Below are 22,237 nucleotides of genomic sequence, written 5' to 3'. Positions count from 1 at the left end.
ACACATTCCTCAGTAAATACTTGCAAAAAAGCAGCTATCTCCCTCTACTTGTTCATCTTTCATTTCCATCAGTCAGAAGCTCTATTTTTTTCATCTAATTAGGAGGAGTTATTTCTTTTTGTGTTGTTGTTGCTTTGGATTTTTTTCCTTAAACAGTAAGGCAGTGCAGTCGATGCTCTCCACGCCCTCAGCTTTCGGCTCTCCATCGGTCAGGGCAGCATCGGAGGCCGGTGGCAGGGGAAGCCGGTACAATTCTGCCTGCGCTGGTGGCCCCTGAGACAGGGTCTGAGCACCGGGTCTGAGCACCTGGTCCTTCCCCTGGTCCTGCTGGAGACCAGGCTTGGCCGTGCCCGGCTGCCCTGGGCACAGCAGCGGCTCCCTCCGCCCGCAGCCCAGAACCGGCGCAGGGCCTGCTCTTAATCCCTTCTCGTGGGGCTCGGAACCGCAGCCGTTGTCCGCCCGCCCCGCCCCGGGTAGGAGGAGCGGCTGCTGCCGTGCCCGTTCTGCGTTCAGCTGCCTCCGCCTTCCCGCGGCCCAGTAGCCGCCGGTCATGGGCGAGCGTCGGGCGGGAGCGGTCGTGCAGGAGGCTGGGACCGGGGTAAGGCTGGGACCGGGGGCGATGGGGCAGCGCGGCGGGGGGCTCCGGGCGTGCTGCCGTCTGCCGCCGGGGAGCTGTGCCGCGGCCGTGCGGGCGTCTCCGGGAGGCAGCGCGGGCAGAAGCGGAGCCCTGCTCACCGCTGCCGCGTCCCCGGCCTCGCAGGCACCCGCCCAGCTGGGCCCTGCCTGAGCCGCCGGCTCCAGTCGAGCGCCGCGGCCTCCTGCACCTCCGGGACACCGGCAGCTGCTGCCGCCTCCCCCGGCGAGTGCGGGGCTGGAATGGAGGGGTCCCGGCCGCTGTGGTGTCAGCCCACCCGCCTTGGGCATCTCCTGGCACGGCTCCGTCGCGGCGTTTTACGAAGTCCTGGAAGGGGAACGGGGTCACCCTCGAGTCCCGTGCCGCCCGGGCTGGGGAGGCCGTATCCTCCGGTACCGTGACCGCGGGGAGCACTGAACCATCATGTGCGTGTGGTGAATACACTTGGCTGGGGTTCGGGCCCTGGTCCGGGCCAGGCCCCGAGCTCCCCGGTGATGACCTGGGCTCACGGAGCTGTGCCCGCCTGGGGCCGGGAAGGCAGAGCTCGTCCCCTCTGCCCCGAGCTGCCCTGGAGGCAGTGGGGGTGTTGGAGGATCCTGGCTTCCCCAGGACGCGTCTGAGCACCCTTTGGGTCTTTTCCCGGTACGACCCTGCAAAGCCAGGTCGAGGTATGAGAGGATAATGGATCATTACAGCAGAGAAGCCTGTGTGGTCTTCTCAGCCTTCTGTCGCTTGGTGGTACTCAGGTTGCCAAAAACTGGGGTGTTAAATACAAGCCTCAAAGTCTCCCGAGTGTTTCCCTTACACCAGTGGCACACAGTATCCGCAAAAAAGAGATGCTACTGGGGCCTGCCAGGGGCAAACAGCAGTCCTGTGTGTCCCCTTGGCGTGCAGAGCCAGGGGTCTTGTTCTTCTCTGCCCCTGAGTAGCAGAAGCCATCTCTCAGGAGTGCCTCACCACCAGCAAAAGGCTGGCCTGAATGAAGTCTTTGGGAGCTCATGGGATGCTCATACTTCCTCTTATTGGGATACAGAAGGGCTCATGGTCAGATACCAGGACATGGTACGTGGTGCATCACAGTGCTGGCTCTGCCAGCACCTCTAGCTCTGGTTTTTTTGGTTTTTTTTTTTTTTTTTTTTTTATGCCACTGATACAGGGCATGTAACCAACATACTTGCATGTATAGCCCAACAGCTGTTGAGGTGGCGGCTGTACACGTATATGTATGTTAATTATTTCCTAGTTTGCTGAATTTGAAATTAATGGAAAGAGATTCAGTACCTCTAGGCAGTCTTTATTGTCCATGGGATTTACTGGCATCACCAGAAGAGTTTATCTTGAGCTGTGCCCACCAGCTTCAGCTCTTTTATATGTTTGGCTGACGTCTGAACAGAAAGTAGCATGCTTGCATTATTTACTGGAAGCTCTTCATTACTTTGGTGAGTGTTGACTGTTTTATGTAACATCATAGATTAAGGACAAGGTTGGAGGTGCAGACTAAAGCAGGAGTTGTATTGGCCTCATGACTGTTACCTTCTCCAGCTCCCTGTATCTCTGCCAGTGCTGCCTGGGAGAGCAGGACTGGAAATGTGCTCTTTCAGTGCAAGGTGGTGGCTGCTCTGAAGCCTTGGCACTGAATAGAATGTGCTGTGCAGGCGAAATTTAATTAGAGAATGATCCTCCATGAATTTTCAGCTGAGTTGTACTGAGACATGTACTGGGTTAATGAACAGGTTAAATCTCTGATAAAACTTTGGATAATATGAAAGGAAATAAAAATGGAGAGACAGGACTGTCTTTAGCCAGGAGATGCCTTCCTGCCAGCTTAGAAATGGAACCTGGGTGTCAAACTCCATGCCACTGGGCTGAGGTTTAAGTATGGTGGTGTCTCATGGGATGACTTTTTATTTTTTTAAAATTAAAAACCTCGCAACTATTTTTTAAAAAATCTTGTGCCATTTTCCAGTTCTGTGTGATGGTCCTTCTCAGGGTCATGTCATCTGAGTCTCTGGCTCCTGGATGCCATCCTTCTGCTTTCCTGCCATCAGGGCTCCCCAGAGCATAGACACTGCTTCATGGCCTCTCCTCTCATCTTTCTGTCTCACTGTGCACTGACAGTATTCCTGGTGTCTTGATCCCTCTCTCTCTTTGGCCTGCAGTATGGCAGCTGTTAAAGACAATTGGAAAAATGACAAGTGCTTCTTGTCTTAGTGTTGGTCTCCATTTTTCCTGCTTTACTGGAACTTTGCTCTTCCTGTGCTCTTCTTCCCTTCTGTACTCCAGAAGTATTTTTCCAGTTACCTCCTTGCATTATGGGCCTTGCATGCTGGCTTTTGAATAGCTTAGAAACTTCAAGGCAGTTGGTAACTGCTAGTCTGCCTTGTTAGGCTAAAATAACTACTTGGGGATAGTCTGCAAGCAGATAGAAAGATGATGGCTGGTGCAGAAGCAGGTGGAAGTGCTGGCTGCAAGGCAGGCACTGAGAAGGTGTGTGCTGAAGCTGGGCACTGACCCCATAGGGCCCAAATTCTCCCCTCTGGCACTTCCAGTGGGTTACTGCAGCTGTCTGTGCATCCTAGGAAATACAAAAGGTTTTGCACTGTCATGGCCTTCAGCAGAGACTCTGAGAGATGATGCTGGGTAATTTGTCTCTTGTAATGGAGTAGTATTTAAAAATATAATAAAGTGGTAAAATTGTAACCCAAAATGTGCTTCCTGATGCAGTTTTTTTTGGAATCTGTGGTATGTATGCTGGCTGTGCAATGTGCACGTGTTTGGTTTTTGTTTGTTTTTTAAAAATGTGAGGGAGGGTATTTTCTAAATTGAAGGGAAGGATTACCCTTTGTCATGTGAGTAGTTACAAGCAGATCGGATAGGGAAAGGACTTTGGCACCTCCCAGAAAGTTAAAAGCAATGGTGTTTAAAACCTTTTGCTCTGCTGTGGTTAGTTATCCTCTGCAGCAGAGTCAGAGCAATCTCGGGACTGACCCAGGAATATGTCCTCCTGGCTAAGCTTTTGGTCAGTGTGAGTCACCAGCCCCTCTGGAGAGGTTGCACGGTGCTGTCCTGGCATCTCTTCACAACAGTTGTTTTTAGGAGCCTCTTGGTGACGTGCCTGGCAGGGATGCTGTCTGCCATTGATCCTGGGGTTCCCAGCTGGAGGCAAGGTGAAGGCCCAGCTCATGGAGTGCCCTTTCCATGCTGCTCTTCACTGACCTGTCTCCTAAATGTCATCTCTCCCCACCCCTGAGCTGGGAGCTCTCTGAGGAGGAGCTGTGCATGGGAATTCTCCACAGGAGCCTCCTCAGGGCCAGGGTGCTGGGGTTGAGTGACTCCAGGAAGGGGTTTCCCTTCATATTGGCGCTTGAGGGACTGTCTGGAATCCCTCCAGACCTGCACTGCTGTGCCTTCTGCTCACCACAGGATTGCATACACAAACCTCCATGCAGAGGCTAGAAGTGGCACAGGGCTGTTCCTCTCCCCAGTGGGGTTAGTTGCTTTGATCTCCTGGCCTTTTTCAGAAAGGCCATCCATGCCCAAGTGGCTTGATATCAAGTGACTGACTTTGGAGGTAACCTAGGGGTTGAGCCTTGCAGAGCCATGGTGGCTGCAAGCGGGTGGCAGTGTGCCTTGTGCCTGTCTCCCCATACGCAGTGCTGGGGTGGCTGATGTCCTCTCCTGGGGCAGATTTCCCCCTTGCACTGCAGAAGGGCTTCTACTGGGCACAGAGCTGTCGGGTGCAGCTGTGAGGGGAGGCCTGCGGGTTGGGGTGAGTGGTGCCAGGCAGACAGGCAGCACTGCCAGCCCAGAAGCAGGAGCACAGATGGAGGGTGAGGGGGCATGTACCCGCAGGATGGGTGGTGTGTTCATCTGGGGGGAACAGGTGAGTGTGTGACATGGGTGGCTTTTGATCTGCACCTTGGGATATGGGGAAGAGGAGGAATAACAGCAACTTTAACCAGGATTGTGCTTTACCTTCAGAGCTCTGCTCTGAGTGCTGCTGAAAATGGCTTGGATCCTGACGAGGAACCTCTTCTCAGAAAAAATCCCCGCCGGTTTGTCATCTTCCCCATCCAGTACCCAGACATATGGAAAATGTATAAACAAGCTCAGGCCTCCTTTTGGACAGCTGAAGAGGTGAGTCCTGGGGCCTGTGTTGGCACAAGGTGCTCGGAGAGGGGTCCTGGTGCTTCTTTCCTAGCACTGCTGCTGGCTTCTGTGTTGTAAGGGCTGGAGTTAGTTGTGTCTCTGCATGAGGTGCCTGCACAAGAGCAGGACTCCCTTCATGGACAGTGGAAAGAAAGCTGCTTCCTCAGGGCCATTCAGGGGAGCTGCTTTAGGTGTTTGGCTTAGGTGAAATTGTATCCTGGCATTTTTCTCTGGTTATAGAGGGAGATGATTTGTGGCCAAATAGCTCCTATACTGCTGTGGAGCAACTTACTCCTTGCCCATGTAGGATAGCCTGGGCAAGATAATCTGTTCATATGAGTGCTGTTTTCAATGTGTTTGCTTTCCAGAAAGATAGTGATAATAAGGGACACTTGCTGAAAAGGCTTCTCACTGAGTCCTGATTGCCCTGGTTAGATGCTTGCCTGGTGTTACAGTGCAAGTGAGGTTGCTGGTTAGCCAGACCTGGGCAGTACTCAGCTCACTGCACTTGCTGCAGTGGAGGCTTCTCTGCTGGTCTGCAGAGATTACCTGTTGGCTGATCTGGTTGTTCTAACTTGAAGCTTCTGCTATCTTTGCTTTTTTGTGAGCAGTGATCTGCAATTGCAGAGGAGTGAGCTGAATGCACTGGGGGGCCCTAAATAGGCCCGAAAGCATTCTGGAATGTCAATAAGCAGGTGTCTGTAGAAGTGCTGTTCTGTTGCTTGCCTGGGAGTCTCAGTGCCCTATTGCAGTAGAGTTTGATTTAAGCCATTTAAAGAAAATGCATTTCAACTCCTGCCTGATTAGCATTGCCCTTTTACCATATATTGGTTCCCTCTTACAGTATCCTGCCATCTGTCAGTGCATTTCCAAACGAGCTGGAAAGTAAACTGCAAAACTGATATGTGTGTGTATGTGTTGGTATATATATATGTAATATGCTTATCAAATATACACACACAAGTTTTTAGGTCTCTTATTTTTCACATCTGTCCCTACTTAACTGCTTTTGTGGTTCAGAAATCCCTCCCTCCAGGCAAAAAAGGCCTGTGGGAAGGAAGTTGTGGTTTTCTACCATGTCTAGAGTTGAGTCTAGGAGGTGAGAGCAGTTGCACAGCGTTTGCACTGTGATGTTCTTTGGTAGGATGGAGGTTGAACACCTGTCAAAGGCAAAAGTCCCCTTGGTCCATCTTTCTGGCACACCTGTGTAGAGGTTTTGTGGAGTATGAGCATCTATTTCAAGTAGAGTTTAAGTGTCTCAGAGTGAGCTTTGGTTACTGGTGCATGATAATACTCATGACAAGAATATACTAATGCTTTTCAAAATCTGAATTATATATAATTAAGAAGGCACCGATTTTTATTCCAAATTACAAAAGTGTAAACTGCAAAGCAAATGTGTTCCTGTTGCAGAGGGTGACAGCAGAACTGCAGTGTGTCTGTTGTCTTTTACAGTAACATGTATTTTAATTCTGTACATGTAAAAATTTGAGAGCACATGCTCTCTGTCTCAGTCATTTGACAAGGCTGCTTCTGTTCTTGAAGGATGAAAAACTCAAAAGGGTAATAACATTTTTCATTTTTCTTTTCATTAGGTTGATTTGTCAAAGGACCTTCCTCATTGGAACAAGCTGAAAGCAGATGAAAAATACTTTATCTCTCACGTTCTGGCATTTTTTGCAGCCAGTGATGGAATAGTAAATGAAAACTTGGTGAGAAAGCTTTACAGCAGGCTTGAATACTTGCTCATTTTGTTGTCTTACTGGCTTTTTGCTTTTTTCTCACATTAATGTATTAGTTTATTATTTGTGTACTTTCCCCCCCCCCCATCATCTCACCTTTTCCAAGGTGAATGTTCTGGTGGGGCCAGTGTCTCAGTTAAATTAGATCAGCTGTGGTCAGGAAGACTTTAAATCACATCACTCTTATACACAGTTTTTAAGCTCAGCCTTGTGCCTGGCTGTGTTAATCTGCATTTGTCAATGAATTAATAAACTCACAGATTTCTTCCTATACTTGTGTTAAATCAGAAGTAGGAAGGGTTTGTGCCATGCTCAGTATTCTTCATTTTATCATAGGATCATGGAATGGTTTGGGTTGGAAGGGACCCTAAAGGTTATCTAGTTCTGGACTGCTGAATGTCTCACCACAGGTTATTAGTGGTGTCTGACTGCAGATGCTCTGGTTAGATCTTGAAGGTCTATAATGTGTAGAATATGTCATAGTATAGATGCATATATTGCATGAACACAGCTTTCTGTTTATTTTTTAATGATGAACAAAATGTTTGAAGTGTTGTTCACTATTCAGTGTTTACTGTATTGTAATATTGTGCTGTTCTTCTGTGTAAGTGTACACTGCGGCTCTCTATCCAGTGTGCACAGCAGACATATTTACTTATGGCTTGCCTGTTTTATTTTCTTCTGAACCACACCTGTCCTCTTGACATATCTGTGAATAAAGCAGGGCTGAGCTGCTCAGATACTTTCTCTGTGGTGATTATTGTCTCTCACATTTAGCTTATAGTACTGTCGTGCAGGACTGGTTTTACTGTACTCATTGCTATGCTTTCTGGTTTTGGTAGGTGGCACGTTTTAGTCAGGAGGTGCAGATCCCAGAAGCTCGTTGTTTCTATGGCTTCCAGATTCTCATTGAGAATGTTCACTCAGAGATGTACAGCTTGCTCATAGACACCTACATCAAAGATCCTCAGCAAAGGTAACCCTCTGGATGTCTTTCCAGACCCATGGGGAATGGATCACTCATGTAGTCCAGTGACACTGTTGTTGGGCAGCAGCAGCAGCTGTCTTTTGTTTCATAGTGACTGGAGGAGCTGGGGCGGGTTCCTTAAAGCTTTCAAGGCCTCCATGCCTGACCCCTAAAATGGAGTGAAGTATTATTGACCAGCAGACTTGTGTGGGGTTGTCAGAAGGTTAGTTAATATTTGTATAATCCTTTGGTTTCAGGAAGTGCAGACTATGTGAAATGTTGTTAAATGTTAGAGAAGCTTCCTGTGGTTATTGTGTGAGGTTCTTTCTTTCCCATCAGCAAAGCATCTTCCTCAGCAAATTGAGTTCCCATAATTTAACTGGTGTTTCTGACATACACAAGCACATGCATTAATCAGTGTGTTGCATCCTTTCAGCTTTTTTGTTGTCTGTGCTTTTTCTCTCAACTTGAACTGGTTATTTTTAAAGTACTGGGTTCTTTGGAGAGCCCTATTACCTTTGTTGATGTGGAAGTCTGGAGAACTTCCTAGTCCAAATGGTAGTACATTTGAAAAGAAACACTTCCCCTCAGAGACTCCATCATGGTGATGGTCAGACAGAGCTTGCTTTCCCAGAGTGGCATCCTGTGTGGTGACAGTGGGAGGGCTGCAAGGTTTCCTCCCAGGTGTTCAGGGTGGGAACTGAGCCTGTGCTTGTGGGAATTAGCCAGTTCCTTTTGAGGTTTAGCTCAGGAGGCAGGAAGCGGTTGCCATCTGGATTTAAGTCTGAGAGGCAGTGTGGTCTTGTGGGTGGGCAGTCCTGAGATGGGATGCTTGAGTTCACTTCTCATATTTTGACCTTGCATCACCTGAGACCTTGGATTTGTAGCTTTCTGCACATCTGCCTCCCTGTGCCCTTTCAGAGATCCCCCTTTGGGGAGGCAACAGTCTCTTACTCAAACATTCAGAGCCTAGAGTAATGGGTTCCCCTGTCTGGTGGGTAACCAGGGCTGATTTTTACACAAATCACTTATTATTTTGATGTCTTCTCTTTGTTTTATTCTATAGGGATTTCTTATTTAATGCTATTGAAACAATGCCTTGTGTGAAGAAGAAAGCTGACTGGGCTCTGAAATGGGTTGAAGACAGAGAATCCACTTTTGGTATGTAGGTTTTTAAAAACTAGTGTCTGTTGCACATGTCACAAATTAATTCTGTGTGTGTGAGCTGTATCTCTGGAATGTGAGATTAAGTTCTCCAGAGTGAGAAATGTCTCACCTGGATCTCTGATTTAAGTAATTTATTATAGTAATGTGGGAATGGCAGTACCCACTAGAGTGATACCATGAAAAATCATAGAATCACAGAATCGTGGAATTGTCAGGGTTGGAAAGGACCTTAAAGATCATCTAGGTCCAAACCCCCTGCCATGGGCAGGGACACCTCCCACTAGATCAAGTTGCTCAGAGCCCTGTCCAGCCTGGCCTTAAAAACTTGTCGGAGTTTCGACCACCTCCCTGGGCAACCTGTTCCAGTGTCTCACTACACGCATCATGAAGAACTTTTTCCTGATGTCTGATCTGAATTTACCTCTTGTTTTAAGCCATTCCCCCTAGTCCTACCATGACACAAGATCATAGATCCCTCACCAACTTTCTTTTATGACCCTTTAAGATACTGGAAGGCTGCAATAAGGACTCCTCAGAATTTTCTCTTCTCCAGACTGAATAACTCTACCTCTCTCAGTCTGTCTTCATAGGAGAGGTGCTCCAGCCCCCTGGTCATCCTCATGGCCCTTCTCTGGACACGTTCCAGCACATCCATATAATAGGGGCTGTAATTACAGAGTCCTGTAATAGGGGCTCCAGGACTGGATGCAGTACTCCAGGTGGGGTCTCACAAGAATAGAGTAGAGGGGAAGAATCATTTCTCTTGATCTGCTGGCCACACTGCTCTTCATGCAGCCCAGGGTACAACTGGCCTTCTGGGCTGCAAGTGTACACTGACAGCTCATGTTGAGCTTCTTGTCCACCAGTACTCCCAAGTCCTTATCCTGAGACTGGCCAGCCTATAGTTCCCTGGGTCCTCCTTCTTTCTGTTTTTGAAAATGGGGTTATGCTTCCCCTTTTCCAGTCAGTGAGGACTTCACCAGACTGCCATGACTTTTAGAATATAAGAGAGCAGTTTAGCAACCACATCTGCCAGTTCCCTCAGTACCCATGGGTGTATCCCAACAGGTCCCATGGACTTGTACACTTCCAGGTTCTTCAGATGGTCATGAACCTGATCCTCACTTACAATTGGCAGTTCCTTCTTCCAGCCCCTGCCATTATCTCCTATTACTCTGAGAGTGTGTCTGGAGCCCTTGCCAGTGAAGACTGAGGTAAAGAAGCCATTGAGAACCTCAGCCTTCTCCATATCACTTCTCACTAGCTCTCCCATTTCCTTTCTGAGGGGCCCTACATCTTCCCTGATCTTTTTAGCACCATTAATTTACCTATAGACATTTTTGCTATTCTCCTTGAGGTCTCTGGCTAGATTTAATGCTAACTGAGCTCTGGCTTTCCTAACTTCCTAACTTTCCTAGGTCTTGCTGCTTGGGCAGCTTCGTTGTATGCCCCCCATTCTATCTGTCTTTTCCTCCACTCTTTGTAAGGTTTGGTTTTCTTTGCCAGTGTGTCCAGGAGCAATCTGCTCATCCAGGCAGATATTGTAGCATTTTTTCCTGCCTTCCTCTTTGTTGGTATGCTTTGCTTCTGGACACAGAGAAGATAATCCTTGAATACTGACCAGCTTGCCTCCAGCTTCCCTCCATCCCACAGTACTCTGGCCAGCAGATCCCTGAGGTGATCAGTGTCTGAATGCCTGAAGTCCAAGGTTGTAAGCTTGGAATACATCCTCAGAGTTGCCCTGAGGCTCTTAAATTCTAGCACTTTATGGTCATTGCTTGTGTGCTTCTCTCTTGTTTTGGTCTTTATACTGAGCAACTCCAGTTTCTTCAATTTTTGCTTGTAGATCTTTTTTTCTAGGTGTTATGAGTATTTCTTCCAGTTGGCTCTTATTTTGCACTTTACTTTTGAGAACTGGGCAGTTGAAATCTTGCAAGTCTGGACTTTTTTTGTGTTCATATTCATCTAGACAAACCTATGTGTGATTTTAGCTATTTTTTGTAACAGCATGACTGAGCCTGGGCAAAAAAAGATTCAAGGGTCTTTCATCTCTGGTGTTTCTGGTTTGCTGTTGAAACCAGGTTTCTAGTCTTTATATCTCATTTCAGAGCTGGGGCGCTGGCTCAGCTTCCATAAGCAGGGTGCAGGTTATCCTTTCCAGTGTTCTGCATTCAGCTTATGATGTTGACTCTGAAGGAAGTTTTGTAGCTAAAATTAATAGTGAACAGGCTCTGGTGAATTTTCTAAACCACATATCCTCTATACTTAGAGGAAATGTAGGAGATGGAGACATTCAGCTAGATGAACAAAGTAAATCTGTATATCATTCTTTTGCAGTGTCTGCTGTTCATGGCTCCTGTTTAAGTGGGGTTCTTTGTGTAGGTATAGAACCACAGAATCATAGAATGTCAAGTTGGAAGGGACCTCAAAGATCATCTGGTCCTACCCTTCTAACATTATTGTTTGTATTGCCCTGTCGAGCTGAGACTTAAAGCAAACTTTCCAAAGTGGGGAATCCACCACTTCACCTGGGAGACCATTCCAATGTCTGGCTGTCCTCATAGTGAAAAATTGTCCTCTTTTATTCAAACAGAATCTCCCCAGGAGCAACTTGTGCCCATTGTCCCTTGTCTTGTCCCTGTAACTCCTTGTAAATAGGGAGTCTCCATCTTCTTTGTAGCCCCTCTTTAAGTACTGGAACATTGTAATAAGGTCTTCCCTAAGCCTTCTCTTCTCCAGGTTGAAGAAATCCAGTTTTCTCAGCCTCTCCTCATATGGCAGGTGCTCTAGTCTTCTGAGCATCCTCATGGCTCTTCTCTGGACTGTCTCCAGCCTGTCCACATCCTTTTTGTACAGTGAGGACCAAAACTGAACATGGTACTCCAGGTGCAGTCTGACAAGTGCCAAGTAGAGTGAGATGGTGACTTCTTTGTCTCTGCTGGTGATGCCCTTTTTGGTGCAGCCCAACAGGATTTTGTCTTTCTTTGCTGCTGCAGCACACTGTTTGCTCACGATGAGCCTGTTGTCTACCAAGACTCACACGTCTCTTGTAGATTCCCCTGTAGATTCTCCTGTCCTTGAGCATCCAGCTGCCTCTCCAGTCTGGCTGTGTTTGCTGTGTGTAGAGTCCCTTCTTCATGTCCTTCATTTACCTCCCAGCAGCATGGGGTGTGCCAGGTATCAGAACATTTCCTAACTGGAAATGCAACCCTCCCAAACTTCACACATCCTCTCTAAAATGTTGTAAAGTATGTTTGTACTCTTCTAGTCTTTCATCTTATTAAGAAAACTTCCCAAGTTTAAAACATTTTGGGGCCCCTAGGCCTCACAGTGATGAAGTATGAGGTACAGTATCTGAACATGGCTGGCAGGCTTGTTCACTTGCTGTTTCCTTTCAGCTTGGATGCAACAGCATCCCCAAAGCTTTGGTTGATTTCTCACGCTGAGAGTTCAATTTCTGTATCTCTTCTGTGGACTCCCAGCCTCCCAATGGGCACTTGCATTATGTGGTGTTGCTGCTGGTTGATCTTTGTTTCAGTATAACTCATTTGTACAAGAGCTGGTCAGGCAGAATGTAGTAGAAAACATATTGATATTCAGTCTTGTGCTTCATTATATCTGTGTTGTAGGAGCAGCATTTCTCTGCTCCTTTATAGGAGTAACCTAGAAAACTTCTTTGTTTCCAGACGAATTCTTCCCTTTAGTAACTTGTAAATTCGTGTTGCTCTTTATGCTTTTTTCCTGACTTGAATTTCTTCAGATGAGCCAGCAGATGGCATTTGCATCTTGTAGAGGAAGTGGGATATCTGGCTATTTTGTGGTTATTTTGGTTTTTAAACAAAATTTTTGTATTTAAACAAAGTTCCTTGCAATTCTCACTGGGAAAAGGCATCAGCACTTAATGCAAAAGCTCTTCATGTTACAATGTACCCAAAAACCTTATGAAGTTGTTTAAAATAGAGTACATTGAATGATGTGTCTTCACCAGGCAGTCAGATGGTCTTAGAGTTGGAAGAAATTCATTCCTAAAAAGAACAGGGAGAAGTGGGACAGCAATAATGCTGTGCTTTCCTTGGGTGAAAGGTGTGATTACAGGCTGGATTACATAAATAGTTATTTGTCTCTTGATGAATTATGTTTTGTGTTCTTCCAGTCTTGTAAGAATTTGCTTTCATGTAGGTTCTCAACAAACAGAAATTGAGGTGTAGGGCTTTTTTTTACTTAATTTATAAGAGATTAGCTCTTCTGGCTTTTCTTCTATTAGTTACACAGCTATTTTCCTGCCTTTTAGCAGGAAGAGACAAAGAAGTAGTGATGTCTTTGGCACTTTGGACAATTACATTCTTTCCCTTCTGGCCTGTGCCAGTTTTGGTGGGTGCCCTGGCTCTTCAGTTCTGCTGGAGCTTCCTGTGGTTAATGCCTGTTGCATGTGTAGTCCTCCTATGCTTTGGGATCTGTTGAAAGATGTGCTCAGATACAGCACCTGGTGCTGCACTGGGGATTTTTCCTCTCCAGCATCTGTCAGTGCAGTGGAAATGATGCACCTTGCTGACAAGCAGTACACTATTTTATATCTAATTGAAAATGTGTTATGTTAAACAGGTGAGAGAGTGGTTGCCTTTGCTGCTGTTGAAGGCATCTTCTTCTCGGGTTCCTTTGCTGCTATATTTTGGTTGAAGAAGAGAGGCCTGATGCCTGGACTGACTTTCTCCAATGAACTTATTAGCAGAGATGAGGTAACGTGTCATGTCCTACATACAAGTCTGGGAAGGAAAGAGAGTTTCATTGGGCAGGGCAGAATTAGACTCATAAAGATCCCATAGCCTTGCCAGAACAGCTGACCTCTGGTGTTAGGGAGGGTCTGAGGGAAGGTGAAGAGAGAAAAAAGCAGTGTTTGGGTAGGAACCAAGGAAAAATAGAATCCAGCAGTAAGAGATAAATTTCTATGTATGATGGAGCCTTTTTAATGTTGACTGTGCTGGAGGCCAGGGGGGGTAGTAGAAGACTGATTAGGTTCTCTGCTACCCAATGTCAGCAGCAGGGTTTTTCAGCAAAGGTCCTGGTTGCCTGCCAGGTACCTGCAGACCATGTTCCTCAGATGTTGTTTGCAGTAAACAACCTGTGTCTGCTTTAACATCGCCACAGCAGCACAGAGGAGACTTCATTTCCCCAGAGCAGTCCCCAAACCTGTTTCTCCTGACAGAGGAGCTGTAACTGCTGGCATAAAGGAAGACTGGTGACCTGCAAAGAACAGGTTATCCCCAGAATATTTTTAGAAGTGTAAATAAGCAGACTTCTAGCAATAAGTTACTAATGAACTTAAAGCCCAGGTGGTGCTATGTCCCTCAATAGAAATACCTATTTTTAAAGGGAAGAAATGTAAGTATTATCAATACCTCAATGCACAACATGATCAAAAAGTAGGACTTTTTGGATTTAAGGGGGTGTTTGTTTTCCTGGGCCATGAAGGGAGGCAAAGGCCTGGCTGCCCAAAGACTGGTGCTGGCATGCAGAATGACTGACACCCGGGGGTCATTTTAAGCATCAGCTTTTATTCTATGAGACATCTCTCTATATGTGGAATTGCACTGTCCCTGGCTGCAGTGGTGGCTGGCTTGGGCAAGGACCTAGCTAGGATGTGATTCTGAGCCTTGATTTGCCTTAACTTCCTCAGTCAGGTTCAAGCAGCCTCCTTGCACCACTCCCCATCTGCCCCTAGATGTGGGTCCCAGAGCATGCAGACAGCCTTCTGCATCCATCACCTGGCCAGCTGTGCCCTGGTATTGTTCCTCTCCATGTTCTTGTATCACTGCACAGCCTGAGGATCTCGTGGGAGGAGGCAGCTACATGTCTGCGTTAGAGGGAAGCTCTTCTTAGTTTAAGATGTGATGTGTCTGAGGGGCTGCCTGTCAGCACACTGAATGATGCAGCCCACGTGCTGACAAGTGCCCTTTTTTTCACTGCTTCCTTCACCACTGGCTGCCAGTTGGCAGCAGTTGCTTACAGCTGGGAGGTGTTTTTAAGTCAGTGCACAACTTGTGGCACTGACAGCACTGAAAAATCAGAAAGACCAGTTTTGTGTGCAGGATAAATGTTAGTGTTTTGAATTTACCAGAGTTGGTCTAAAAGACTAAAGAGCTATATCATAATGAAAGTGATTTCCATAAATTAGATAAACTGAAAGGAGGAATCTTACATGATGCCTATACATTAAAAGATGCTTCTGAAAAAGTGTTACGACCAGTAAGCAAAACCAAACAGCTCTTCAGTTTTGACCTTTCTTGCGTGTTCTGTTTCTGTGTCATCAAAAACAGATCCATTTGAGCAAGGAAGTATTTGTTTGTTAGAAGGATCACTTGCAGGTGCATGAGGTGTAAATTTCTCTATACAGCAGTGTAACTCTTTGACCAGCAGGCAAAGCAGTGTGACTCTTTGTAACTCTTGACTCTTTGCAGTGTCAAGCACCAAAAGGCTGAGTTTTTCTTGAGCTCTGTTGGCATAATTCCAGCTACAGATCTGTTGCCAAGGGTAAGGCTCATGCACACAGCACCTGCATTGAAAAGCAGGAAATGCTGTTACAAAAGCAGTGGCAGTAAAAAGAATCCACAGTGGGAAACTACACAAACTGTTTTCTGGTGCACCTGAACAGATCAGTGGTTGATGCTCAATATGTGTTTTGAGCTGCAAGCTTTGTTGCCAGGCTGTTCTTTGAGCTGGTGCATCTCTGCTTCTTAGAGGTGCCAAGCTGGAGCACCAGGCAGCAGAGCACACTGGTTGCGGTGAGAAGCCAGGCACATCCTGCATCCAGTTGGTGATGTTGTCCTGGACAAGACCACAGAAAGCCCTGTAGCAGGCAGCTGTCCCTAGAGAAAGAGTATTTCCCAGCTTATGTTGTTTCAGAGCTGTTTCATCACCTGAAGCACAAGGATTTTGTAGCATTTCCGAAAAAGTTTTTACTTCTGGGTTTTGTTTTGAGCCTTATTAACAATAGCACTGGATTGTTTTGTAGCCCATAGACTGCCAAGTCCCTCTGTCTGGTTTTTACTCCAGATGTGCCCTCCTGGTCCTTCCAGGCTGTAATCATCACCTTGCTGTTGAGAGGAGAGATAGTAGCACAGTGCTACTTTAGTTCAGCAGCTGTGGGTATGGCTGAAACCAGGGGCTCAAGTGTAGCCAGGAAAGTCCAAACATGAACTAAGGCACCTCTTGGAGCAGCTGTCTAGTACTGCCCTCAGACCCTGATGGATTACTCATTTCCTGATGTTGTTTTATCCTGGCTGGAGGCTTTTCTGGAAATCCAGGGAATGAACACAATTTACTGGGCTCTGTGTGGGATGGCTGGGAGGTGAAGGTGGGTTGAAATGGGTCATGGTAACCTTAAATATTACACATCTATGAATATTGGGGTAGCAAATTCCTCAGAGAAATTGCACTTTTTAATCTTGGATTTGATGACTCTAAACTGAATCTTCCTTTCTGAAAGTGCTGTGAGGAGAGAAACAAAGGGAGAAATGCTACTTAAAAGAATTTAAAACAAGTAGTCCTCTACAGGTATTTTGAAGCAGAGAACAGGTAAAAATTCTGTGTTAACTGGCAGATAGCTTTGCAGCTCTTGATGTAGGAGTCTTTTTGCCAAAGTGTCTCTGATGGGAGGCCAGGAGCCAGCAGAGCTCTGTGAATCCCTCATGGAGGACCAGGTCTCAAAAATATTTAGCTGAGAAACATGTATGCTGAGTGTCATTTTGGCATAGGTGGCATGTGTTGGATTTTAGGTGTTATTAACTGGGTTGTAAGCTTAAAGTACCCACTACATGTGGTAACATTGAGACTGTCAAAGAAGCAGAAGGCTCCATAGGAAGCTTCAGCTTGAATGAGGCTGCCTTAGAGTAAGAGCAAACTATGTGGATGAGGGAAAAAACTGACTTTCTTTTTTTCATTGTTCTCTGTTATTACAGGGTCTACACTGTGATTTTGCGTGTTTAATGTTCCATTATTTAGTGAACAGACCATCAGAAGAGCGTGTCTGTGAGATCATCACTAATGCTGTTGAAATTGAGAAGGTAAGCCTGGCTGTGACTGCATCCTGGGCAGCCCGGGACCAGTTCTATATGCAAAAATAAACAAACTAACTTCCAACTCTTGAGATTCCATATTTTATGCTTGGCATAGGTCTGGATCCTGATGTATTATTCCATCTTTTCCCTCTTCCTTAATGGTGACAGTAGGAGTCAGAAACTTTCTGATTCAGCTGTCAGAGAACAGGGAGAAGCTGAAGCTTCCTCCTTATTGACAGAAAGGAAGAAAGGCTGTCTCATTTAGTATAGAATTAGAATAATTCCAGTTGGAAGGGATCCACAACAATCATCTAGTCCTACTGCACTGTCTATTAGAGTTTGTTAACTTATTTCTTTTCAGGATCTTTGTCTCTCCCTACTGTCTGGAGACAGTATATCTGGCCATGATGAGATCTGACTTTTTCTGAGGTTGCTGTCAGTTTCTTTCACATGAAGTGCTACCCATCAGAAACTAGAAGTTCCTACACTGCTGAGTGTTTGGCAGGATTATAGTTTACTCTTTATTTTTTGTTGTCTTCTAACTACTGTGATGATGGTGAATGCCTCACCTTTGCATCACACACTGGCAGTTGTTGGATTGGTGCCTAAATACATACATAGCCGAGTTCAGCACTCATATTTATTGCTGTGTTCTCTAATCTGTTATTCTATGGAAACCCAGGAAATCTGGATCTATTCCTGCTTCCACTAGTATGGGCTGTGGGTTTTATTGAACTTGGAGCTCAAGTTTACACTGAGGCTTGGGATCTTATAGAGAGATGGGGGAAGGCAGGAGAGAGGGGTAGTCATAACAGTTTTTGTGGTTTTTCCAGGAAAACATTCTAAAATAAAGGAAGATGCAAACAGCTACTGAAAACAGAAGACACTTGTTGAGTTCAGTGATACAAGTTAGTTATTCAGAAACTGCCTCGGGAGCCTGGAATATCACAAATTGTGTTACTGTAGAACACAGATGTCTTCTATCCTTTTCCCTTCTTAAATTTCACTGCTTTAAATGTTGTTTGTATTTTAACTTCCAGGAGTTTCTGACAGAGGCGTTACCTGTAGGTCTGATTGGAATGAATTGCACTTTGATGAAACAATATATTGAATTTGTTGCAGACCGATTACTAATGGAGCTTGGGTTCTCAAAGGTAAGAGGTGCAGTTGTCTGAAATGCTGGCCTGCCAGGACAGCCCAGGAGAGCTGTCAGTGCAAAATCACTCTCTTAATGTGCCTGGGAGTGGGTCACATTTAGCACTTGCACTTTCTGTGAGTGACAGCCAAAACCACAGCATTAATATGTATGCTTCACTATTGAAAACAGCAAGACCAGTTTAGGCCATTGTTTCCCTTCAGCTGCTCTGCAGGTTTGTAATAAGGGACTTAACACTGTACCCAAATGCTGCAGTCCTTGGAGGATAATAAGCACCTTGCATGGGTGAACCTCACCATGGACCAAACTCCAGGAAAGTGATAGTGCTGAATTTGTTTAGATGGGTGTCCATGGATTCTACAGCACATTGCAGCAAGGGATGATCTAATTTGAAAGAGTTTGACTATTTTGGTCTTAATTTTTTTTTAAAGCAATTACCCTGTCAGAATCACCTGTGTAACAATATTTCCCTTCCCCAGGTCTTTCATGCAGAAAATCCTTTTGATTTCATGGAGAATATTTCTCTGGAAGGAAAAACAAATTTCTTTGAGAAGCGAGTTTCAGAATATCAGCGTTTTGCTGTTATGGCAGAAACCATGGACAATGTCTTCACTCTGGATGCAGATTTTTGATAACTTGGCAAACAAATAGTGACTGTCTCCCTCTCCCCATGTCACCTTCTGCTATGAAGCTGTCTTCTTTTTGTCTCCTGGAATTGGAAACTACTGCTATTTTTTTTCATGTTTTTTCATGTTTTTTGTCCAATGAGTAAATATATTTGTCTCTGGGGGGTCCTTTATAAAAAAATTTATATGGCTTTTTTAGAAGGATGGCCTTTTAAAGATTCCCTTGACTCATCTGCTGTGATTGTTGATTTTAAAAATTACCTGGATGCTACTTTTTAAGACGTTGGTGGTGTTCTAAGAAAGCAAACTGCCTTTACCTCATGCTACAGTATTTTAATCTGAAAACTAGATGAGGTATCACTCCATGTATATAAATGTTGCTATACATTATTTTAATTTCTATTTTTATGTTTATAGAATTGGTCTAGGGTAAAAGCTCTTCCCTTCTGTCCTGCTGCAGATAGAGTAATAAGTGAATGTGGGAAGACACTAATAAGGTATGTAATATAAAATCTTATTAAGCCTAGGGATACAGTCTCCCCATTAGGGTGGGTACTGTCCTAAAATGCTTTTACTCTGTTTGCAAACCTGATGCCTGTTGGTAGAAGTTTAAATAAGATACATACAGTTTCTGTCTTATAGCTCTTATTGAGCAGGTCAGTGGACTTTGAATGGTCTTAAAAAAAGCAAACCTGTTTATAGTGGATAAAACCCACATCCTTTAGTTCTTTGACTTGTGCTGCCTCTTTCCCCATTTCTCAGAACACGTGCCTTACTAAGCAGAGACTGTAGTTGTGCTGAGTTGCAATTGGCATCTGACACTGGGTGTTGGCATCCAGCTCTGGGTGTTGTCTGTCTCCCTCTGTTGTGCTGGTTGATAAGATATTCTGCCCTTCTTGGTTCCACTTGTGAATTTAGGGGGTGATAAAGCAAAGCATTACAAGGGGTTATCCCTTGAGGTGCTGCAAAAACACTACTGGAGCTATAAGGAAGCACCAGTAACATATGAAGGTACTTCCAGTTGTGTGTTTACTGCGAACCATTCAAACTTGTCACAGAAGAGCTTCTGGAGGAAGATGCTAAACCTTTGAAAAACAAATCTTGAAGCAGTATGGATCAGCAGTATGGATCAGCAGTATGGATCAGCTGTATCTTTGCTTTTTCATGCATTTCAGCGTGTGCCTGAATTCTTGATTTCTTCATTTCAAATGCAGAGAATGAAGCAGTTGAATGGCCAATGTACTGCAGTGGTACTTGGGATGGAAGGGATACTCTTCAGTTGTAGGTGCATTATTTACTAATAGATACGCTCATTTTTTTCAAAGGTGAAGTGGCTGTACATGAACCAGACAGAGGGTTCCACTTTATTATACCCAAGCATTTTTTTTCATAATATTCAGCAATTTGTGTAAGAGCTTTTGTAAGTCTGTCTTATGTTGCAGGCGTCTTATGCTGCTTTTGATTGTGCCTGGCATGAGATGACCTGACAGCTCAGGACTTTTGTTGAGGGGGTGCTGGTTTCCCTGCCAGCCCAGATCAGTCATAGCCCTGGATACCCAAGTTCTATGAAGCAAGTCCACTGCCATAGTGTAGTTCCTGCTGAATAATCCTCCCTGTAGTAAAAATGAACAGCAAAAATGATTCTTTTTGTTTGATCTCAGTAAAAGATCATGAGTAAATAATGAGCATGGAAACAGGACAGCTTTTTTTTCCTATAGAAGAGTCTGCATCATGTGACACAAAGTATTTGGGGGGGGGGCAGAATGGGACTTGGCGAATGCAGAGAAAAGGAACTGTTGTTCCTCTCTAATACCCTGAGACTGCAAGAGAACTATGCACTCAGAGAGAAAATCCAGCACCTTTTGGTACTCCTGTGTTGATGGGAGAGAAAGAGGAAATGTTGCAAATGGATCTGTTGTTGGACAAATGGAACTTATTTTTATGTCACTAAAAGTACAAGAAAGCATTTGCTTTGAGTGTTGTGAATTAAGATGAGAGTATGCAGAATATTCAGATATGAAACTGTTATGTCCTCAGGTTCTGTAAATGCATCTGAGATACCAAAGTCTGGCACAACAGCTCCTACTCCATTTGAGTGTAATATGTGTATATAGTTTCAATAAAAGTTAAAAGTGGGAGGAGCATGCCTTTATTTGCTGGTTACATTCTTTCTTGTGAAATCCAAAATTAAGAAATTGGGCTGTGCCAGAGTCAGTCGGTGTTCACAGGCTGTGGGTCATGGGAGAAAGTTGTGAGTGCTCCATACACTATCTCGTGCTTTGTGAGCTCTATACTTGCTCTTTCTTGTTCTCAAGAATGGGGTTTGCAGTCTAGGAAGCAAACAAATATTTTTATTTTTCTGGAGTTTTCTGACTGAAGGAGAAATTTCTTGGTAGCCCCTTAGACTGAAAGAAAAAACACTCCAGAAATGTAATTTTGGTGGGAAGTATCTGATACAACAAGGGCATCGTGCTCTCAGTTTGGGTGCCCTGACTGTTGCCTGGGCCCTGGGCAGATGGGCCTGAGGTGGAGGTTCACACCTGATGGCATCTGCACCCTCAGGAGTGTCAAGTCAGAAGTTTTGTTCCTGCTGCCCCTTTGTGCCACCTCGACATAAATATGGATGGCACAAGATCCCTTCTCCCACCAGTGCTGAGTCTTGGGCAGAAACTATGTAAGGGTACATCAGAGGCTCAACCTCTGGCTGGCTGACACTGCTGCTCCACTTGGGCACCTTTCTCCTGTTTGCATTTAGATGTTGTTAAGCAGCAGGTCTGTCCTCCATACCAGCCCCTCTACACCTGCCACAGCAGCACCTTCCTTCTCTGCCTTCTGATGAGATGATGCAGGCTGGTTTTCCTCCTGGTGGAGCCCTTGAGTCAGCCAATATTAATGTTTCTGTCACTATATTCTCTAGAGCTCCCTCTGGGAGAAACAGTCACTGGAGATGCTGATGTGCTAATAGGATGTGTAGCCAGGAGGATGCTTGTGCGACAGGACTGCTCTGCAGAAACAGTCACCAGCATCCTGTGAGCTTCACTCTCTAAATGTGCATCCTGAGGTACATGTCTGGTGCTCACAGACACACACACTGCACACACACAAGAACAGAGTTCAGGGGAGAAGCCACTGAGTGTCAGGTTTTAGCAAATCCTCTCCCTGGAGCAAAAGGGTAAGGTGGATGCTGTAATATTAAGAGATGCTGTTTCTGGTTTGCCAGCAGCTGCCTGCTCCTCTCCTCACTGCCGGGACACAAATGACTGCAGTGGCACAGTCAGAAGCTTCTCCAGTCACATTGTACTTAATCTGGCTCTAGGAACCAAGACTGCCCAAGCTATGAGGCTCGAGCTGTGCTCTGCTGCACCAAAATGTTAGGCTAAGGTTTTTTCAGCTTAAAATCAGGTAAATCTCAAGAATGCTTGTGTTTGGTGCACAGTGTGGAGCACAAATGCCAGCTCTGAGGAACAGCAACTGCAACTGTGTAACTGCAGTGACAGGCCTGGGAATTCCCTGTTGCATTTTGACCCTTCTAATGAAATAAGAGATTCGTGAGTGACAGGTACAAGATTTTTGTGACAGGCAGCAGCGCTGACCCAGGGCTCCTGCACTGCAGATCCTTTTTCCCAAATCTTCTTGAAGGGCTTACCCAGGAACTATCCTTCCCGCTGGACTGTTCTTGCTCTACCTGTACTACTCATCCCTGCATTGGTTCTGGTGTGGCTGCTGGTGAGTTTTCAGGGAC

The 22,237-nt window shown here is 45.5% G+C and overlaps 1 protein-coding gene across 1 annotated transcript; it reads left to right on the top strand.

Annotated features, from left to right (window-relative positions):
* Positions 1–485: 485 nt before the first annotated feature.
* RRM2B (ribonucleotide reductase regulatory TP53 inducible subunit M2B) lies at positions 486–20,641 on the top strand. The gene is made up of 9 exons (XM_030445837.1): positions 486–598; positions 4,616–4,771; positions 6,379–6,495; positions 7,368–7,501; positions 8,559–8,653; positions 13,262–13,395; positions 16,615–16,719; positions 17,754–17,867; positions 18,349–20,641. Exons 1-9 carry the CDS (start codon positions 551–553, stop codon positions 18,499–18,501), a joined length of 1,056 nt encoding a protein of 351 aa, XP_030301697.1. The 5' UTR covers positions 486–550; the 3' UTR covers positions 18,502–20,641.
* The last annotated feature ends 1,596 nt before the right edge of the window (positions 20,642–22,237 follow it).

Source organism: Calypte anna, chromosome 2 (assembly GCF_003957555.1).
Source record: "Calypte anna isolate BGI_N300 chromosome 2, bCalAnn1_v1.p, whole genome shotgun sequence".
In the NCBI taxonomy this organism is placed as follows: Eukaryota; Metazoa; Chordata; class Aves; order Apodiformes; family Trochilidae; genus Calypte; species Calypte anna.
The sequence above is the reverse complement of the archived record's forward strand: the minus strand, read 5'-3'. Positions and strand labels throughout refer to the sequence as shown.

Coding starts and splice junctions, on each gene's coding strand:
- RRM2B (XM_030445837.1), top strand. CDS start 551: ATGGGCGAGCGTCGGGCGGGAGCGGTCGTGCAGGAGGCTGGGACCGGG. Junction 599..4,615: donor TGCAGGAGGCTGGGACCGGG/GTAAGGCTGGGA, acceptor CTTTACCTTCAG/AGCTCTGCTCTGAGTGCTGC. Junction 13,396..16,614: donor AACTTATTAGCAGAGATGAG/GTAACGTGTCAT, acceptor CTGTTATTACAG/GGTCTACACTGTGATTTTGC.